Raw genomic sequence first — 6592 nt, 5'->3', positions numbered from 1 at the left:
TTTTTTTTAAAGATTTTATTTATTTATTTGACAGAGAGAGATCACAAGTAGGCAGAGAGACAGGCAGAGAGAGGGGGGGAAGCAGGCTCCCTGCTAAGCAGAGAGCCTGACTGGGGGCTGGATCCCAGGACCCTGGGATCATGACCTGAGCTGAAGGCAGAGGCCTAACCCACTGAGCTACCCAGGCGCCCCAATGTATTTAAATCTTGTCCCAACTGAATTGTAACTCAGAAAATTGGAGCTGAAGTTCAGTGTTTGTCCAAGTTGCTTGGCACAGTGCCTTGCCCATCCTATTTGTTTTATTCTTTTGTTGACACGGTATGATTCCTAAAAACACATGCTAATGGACCATTCATAAAACGTTGAGTTCCTGCTTCAAGCAAGAAATGGGACACACAGTCAATATGCATAGATAATTTAGCTCTTTGGTTAGGCAAAAGCTAAACAAATAAAAGATGCTCCTGGGGCTGCTGTGTTCAAAGGACGTTCACTTAGTCACATTTCCATTCAGCCTGCAACTGCCCAGCAAGTCCGTCTTCAAGCTCCTGCGAGAATTGCCAACTTGTGGGATCTGGGAGCCAATCAGCAGTGCGGATGGAGCCTGGCCTGCTATTGGCTGGCGTCCACCGGAAGCACATGCTGGGCTTGGCTTCCAGTGCAGGTGTTTGAGGCATTGCTCTGGGATCGCCAACACCAAATTTGCAGCTCAGTCCCTGGCCCAGCAGAGTCCCGGGTGACTTCTTAAGGGTTCTCTGGGGAGGTGGTGGGCGGAGCCGCTGACCCTCTGGTAGGTATGGGATTGGCTGGGAAGTAGTGGGCCTGGCAACCATGTGAGCTAAGCACTGATTATGGGCCAGAGCAATTTGGGCTGGGCTTTACTCAGAAAGGAGTATCTAATAGGCTCCTTTTAGCCCTAGCCTGCTGGGGTCTACGTGTCCCTAAGTGCGGCATAAAACTATTTCTGGTGAGGGGTCTGCCTGCAGCTTTTATGATTTCTGTGTGGAACTGATTCTGGGCAGAGCCTTCCGCCCACGGTTGGCAGAAATCAGCCAAGTGGGAGTGGTGGCATGAAGGACTGTGAGACTGGCAGTTTGGAAAGCTGGATTCTTACTCCAGTTTAGAGATTCAGGCACAGCAGATTCGAAGAGGGAAAGGCCGTGGACATCTGTGCTTGGCGGGGGAGGGGCGTTGGAGGGGTTTCATAGAAGTTTACCCACGGTCACATCGTTCTGATGCATTCCACTTCCGTACTTCTTCCGCTGCAACAGCAGAATCCCACTTTATCTTTTAGTCTGTGTAGTATTCATCCTCCAGTTATTCCAGTGAGTTCTTCCTCCCACTTTTATTGCTTCCAGTTATGTGAGTTTTGTAAATCTTGAAAGCTTTATTGGTGCCTTGATTGTTCTTACCACATCCCTCTTTTTTACGGGCAAAATTGGAGCTGGCAGTGGTACATACCAACACTGAAGAGCATTTTATTTACTTCTCTTTAAGCATCTGCAGTGTGTCAAACATTCTGTTCAACCCAAGTTACTTAGTTTGTTCATAAAAGGGAATTGTTAAAATTAAAAGAGATTGAAAATTGTTCTTCCTCTTACTTTTCACCATCTCTCTCCATTTCTCACCAGCTTGTGACTTTAAGCCGCTTAACTTGTGTGCCTCATTTTCCTCAGCTGTAAAAACAGAGATATTAACGGTATCTATCTCACATGGCTGGTCGGAGGAATAAATGCATTAATAATATATAAAGCGCTTAGCTATGTCTGGCCCACAGAAGCATGCGTAAGTGTTCCCTACTCTTCTCCTATTTATCATTAGAATTACTTCATTCTTGGAAGAGTGATCATTCTCATACCAGGTGTCATATCTTTGCCTATTTCAGTGAGAAATAGGCAAAAATCTTTTTTAAGAAAATTTTTATTTATTGAAATAAAATTAGCATGTAACATTATACAAATTTTAGGTATACAACATTATATTTCTATTTTTCATGAAATAATATCTTTATTATGTACTATTCTCATCTTTTTTTCTTCCATTAATTTTTTTTTCCCAGAGGTACAGGCCTGTGATTCATCAGTCTTACATACTACCCAGTGCTCATTGCATCATATGCCCTCCTTAATGCCTATCACCCAGTTACCCCATCCCTCCACCACCCTCCTCCAGCAACCCTCATTTGTTTCCTATGATTAAGAGTCCCCTATGGCGGGGCACCTGGGTGGCTCAGTGGGTTAAAGCCTCTACCTTCGGCTCAGGTCATGATCCCAGGGTCCTGGGATCGATCTACATCGGGCTCTCTGCTCAGCGGGGAACCTGCTTCCTCCTCTCTCTCTTTCTCTCTCTGCCTGCCTCTCTGCCTACTTGTGATCTCTATCTGTCAAATAAATAAATAAAGTCTTAAAAAAAAAAAAAGAGTCCCTTATGGTTTGTTACCTTCTCTGGCTTCATCTTATTTTTTCCCTCTCTTCCCCTATGAGCTTCTGTTTTGTTTCTTAAATTCCAGTATCAATGAGATCATATGATAATTGTCTTCCTCTGACTTATTTCGCTCAGCATAATAGCCTCTGGTTCCATCCATGTCATTAAAAATGGCAACATTTATTTTTTGATGGCTGAGTAGTATTCCATTATATACCTCTATATATCTATCTATATCTATATCTATATCTATCTCACATTTTCTTTATCCATTCATCTATCGATGGACATCTGGACTTTTCCCATAGTTTGGCTATTGTGGACATTGCTGCTATAAACATTTGGGTGTGTGTGCCCCTTCAGATCATTTGTATCTTTGGGGTAATACTCTGTAGTGTACTTTTTGGGTTGTAGGGTAGCTCTATTTTTAACTTTATGAGGAATCTCCATACTGTTTTCCAGAGTGGCTGCACCAACTTGCATTCCCACCAGCAGTGTAAGAGGGTTCCCCTTTGTCTGTAACCTCACCAACATTTGTTGCTTCCTGACTTATTAATTTTACCCATTCTGATTGGCGTGAGGTGGTGTCTCATTGTGGTTTTGATTTATATTTCCCTGATGCCAAGTGATGTTGAACATTTTTCCATATGTCTGTTCATATGTCTTCTTTGGAGAAAGGTCTGTTCATGTCTTCTGACCATTTCTTGATTGGATTATTTGTTTTTTGGGTGTTGAGTTTGATAAATTCTCTATGGATTTTGGATACTAGCCCTTTATCTGATATGTTATTTTCAAATATCTTCTCCCATTCTGTAGCTTGTCTTTTGGTTTTGTTGACTGTTTCCTTTGCTGTGCAAAAGCTTTTTATCTGTTGAAGTCCCAATAGTTCCTTTTGCCTTTGTTTCACTTCCCTTTGGAGACATGTCTAGCTAGAAGTTGTTGTGGCTAAGGTTGAAGAGGTTTATATTTCTTCTTAATAATGAAATATTATTAGAGTGCCAGATGATTATAGGATAAAATTGACTTGCTTGCTATCCTTCCTAGTCTTCCTGCCCCCCTCCCTTGCTATCACTGCTGAATTTACTGGTTTTAGTGCACTTTGCAGATGGTCATATGTACTTACATAACTGTGATTAAAGATGGCAGCGGTCAGTGTCTTCACATGGTAAATATTGGTAGTTTGAACAATGACAATGGACATTTTCTAATAAGAGAATTGTATGTGAAATCTATTTGAGGAAAGAGGATTTTTTTCTTTTAAACAAATGTCTGGTTTCTTGAATTATCCATAACATTTAATAGGTATAAGAATCAATCTGATTTTTTTGCTTTATATAAAAATTGGAAATGATTCTTTAGCAGTACTTAGATGACATTTTCTATTTGTATGGTATGGACTTTATGATTATTGTGAATGCATTTTGCTAAAGTCCAAAAATTTGTATTTGTGACTAAAGTTTCTTAATGGTCCCTGTTCAAAGGTTCAGTGAATTCTGTATCTATACGTGAACTGATAGAATTCATTTAAGTAGAAATTGAATGCTGTGTTTTGAGTGAAGTTTGGAATTTAAAAGTAAGCTTCTTCTGGATAAATGAGTTTTTTTACTCTGCTTTTTATCAGACCTAAAACATTGATTCATAGCTTAGTTGTTAGTCTGCCCACAGAAAATTTCTGTCTTCCCTTTAAGTGGATTATTGACTATTTTGGGTTTCCACATAAATTTAAAGAAATTAGGGAGATACCAGAGCCCCTCAGTAGTTCAGTCAGTTAGGTGTGTCTGCCTTCAGCTCAGGTCATGATCCCATGGGCCTGGGATTGAGCCCCACTTTGGGCTCCCTGCTCAGTGGGGAGCCTGCTTCTCCCTTTCTCTATCCCTTTTCCCGTGGCTCATGCTTGTGTGCTCACTCTCTCAATTAAAAAAATAAATAAAATCTTTTAAAAAAGAGAAGAAATTAGAGAGATACTAATTTTGCAGGTTACTGTATAGGAAGTACTGACCTCTCTGAGTAATAGCTAACTTCAGTTAAGACACATTGTATTTTTCAATATTATTACCAGAATAAACCGAACATTTTTTATTTCTCAGTAGAGTTATAAAGGCAAAAATGTGCTTCAAACTGTACTGTCAGGGAATTAGGTTATTTTCATGATTTCTCTAATAGTAATACAATCTCATATTGAAATCCATCCCAACACCTACTGCCCATGATCTAATTTTTCAAATAAAAAGAGCAGGTTGGGGGGGAAGCAGGGGACGCCTGGGCGGCTCAGTCAGTTAAGTCTCTGCCTTCTTTCGGCTCAGGTCATGATCCAAAGGTGGTGGGATTGAGTCCTGCATTGCACTCCTTGCTTGGTAGGGAGCTTGCTTTTCCTTCTGCCTCTGCCTGTCACTCCCCCTGCTCTTGCACACGCTCTCTCTGTCTCTCTCTCTCTTACAAATAAATAAATAAAATCTTAAAGAAAAAAAAACAAAAAGAGCAGGTAAACAAAACTTAGGTACTATATTTGTTGGCATTTCAAACTACATTTTTTAAAAATGTTGAAATTATTTTAGTTTTTACATAATTTTAGATGAAGGAGACAGTTATGCAAAAAATTTTTGGTAGTATTAACTAAAATATCTTTGTACAAATTTTATTTTTTATATCACTGTACCATAAAATCTTCCCTGCTTAGAACTGTATTTTCCACTACATTAGTGTTAAACACATACTACTGCTGACTGAACTCAATAATGGTATTCAATTGCTTTGAGATACTGCTTAATCTAACTGCTAGATGTGTTTATAGCTGAGAGTATAAAGTAAATGAGAAATTACGTGTTACGTATAACCTGCTGTGGCCTCATTCTTTTGTTTGATGTTTAATTTTACAGGCTATTATTGCAGGCATATGAGTACTTACAAAAACATCAAATTTAAGTGCCTTTTGCATTTTGCTCTATTCTTATTATTAAACAAGGGGATGCCAAATTAGACTTAGAAACCTTGCATTGTTTTTTGCACATGTGCTTTCTGTAAGTGGAAAGAAAAAAGTGGAAAATAATTGACCTAGATGAATTAGTATAGTTGTTTGAAGGCTGGAGTAAAGCCAGGCTTATACCATAAGTTTCTGAAGTATCTATAAATCAAAATTTTAAAATAAATCTGATAAATGAGATGATTAAGTCTTTATAAAATTGAATGCTATAATCTGCTTGTGGTTTTGAGCACTCAGGCTTTAAAAGGATGCATACTTTAAATACGTTTTTGTTTAATATCATTAGTATTCATTTCAAAGTGTTGGCATTTTTTTTTTTTTCCAGCTTTGCAAATCTGAGATTTTTTTTGGACTGTGGTTTAATGTTTTGTTGCAGAACAAAATGGGAGATGTTGAAGCAGGCAAGAAGATCTTTATTCAAAAATGTGCTCAGTGCCACACAGTGGAAAAAGGTGGAAAACACAAGATTGGTCCAAATCTCTGGGGTCTTTTTGGACGAAAAACAGGACAAGCACCAGGATTTTCTTATTCAGATGCTAACAAAAACAAAGGTAAAACCTGGGCAGTTGTGGGAGAGAACCGGAAACTTTGTAGCAAAGAAAGAAAAGCACCTGATTTGATATTATAGTAATTTCCTAGTTTATAGCATAAAAAGTGAAATCCTTATGTTTATATTACTGAAATATTGATTTATATTATAAGATCTATATTTAGATAACTAGTCTTTTTTTGATCAGAGGAATTAGCAATTCTCTGTGGCATAGGTTTTTATTTGTATGAGGAATTTCTATTTTATGCAGCACATTTATGTAGAAAAAGCATGAGCTAAATTAAAAAGATCAAATCATATTTTAATGGCATAATGGTAGTTTTCTACTTGTATTAGTGATTCTTAGCAGAGTGGAGGGATATTGTATAGTTTGAAAAACTGTATTCCATGACTTTTTTGTTGGAGGAAAGTAGGTAGATGATAGTTAAAATGAGAAGGCATTTTAGGTGTGAAATTGAAAATGGCTGGGAAAAACTATAATATCTTTGCAGAGAATTTTATTATTCCTGGATATACACATCCATCCATCCATCCATCCATCCATCCGTACATGCATAGCATTTACTTCAAAAAATAGGGTGCAACTCCAAATAGATTGCAACTCTATTTTGGACTGTTCTTGGAGGCCTAGCATTTCTAAC

At 38.3% G+C, this 6592-nt stretch overlaps 1 protein-coding gene across 3 annotated transcripts in view; it reads left to right on the top strand.

Annotated features, from left to right (window-relative positions):
• The first annotated feature begins 653 nt into the window (after positions 1-653).
• PDE11A (phosphodiesterase 11A) overlaps positions 654-6592 on the top strand; it is a 421382-nt gene continuing 415443 nt past the window's right edge. Inside the window, exons 1-3 of one of the 3 annotated variants that reach the window (XM_047722278.1) lie at positions 654-787; positions 1269-1322; positions 5778-5952. In XM_047722278.1, the coding sequence (XP_047578234.1) occupies positions 5784-5952 (169 nt within the window). In that variant the 5' untranslated portion in view covers positions 654-787; positions 1269-1322; positions 5778-5783. Of the gene's footprint in view, positions 788-1268; positions 1323-5777; positions 5953-6592 lie in introns of those variants that run through there. The other 2 variants (XM_047722277.1, XM_047722279.1) reach the window with 2 other exon arrangements.

Source organism: Lutra lutra, chromosome 3, assembly GCF_902655055.1.
Source record: "Lutra lutra chromosome 3, mLutLut1.2, whole genome shotgun sequence".
Lineage (NCBI taxonomy): Eukaryota > Metazoa > Chordata > Mammalia > Carnivora > Mustelidae > Lutra > Lutra lutra.
This window is presented reverse-complemented; position numbering and strand designations above follow the sequence as displayed.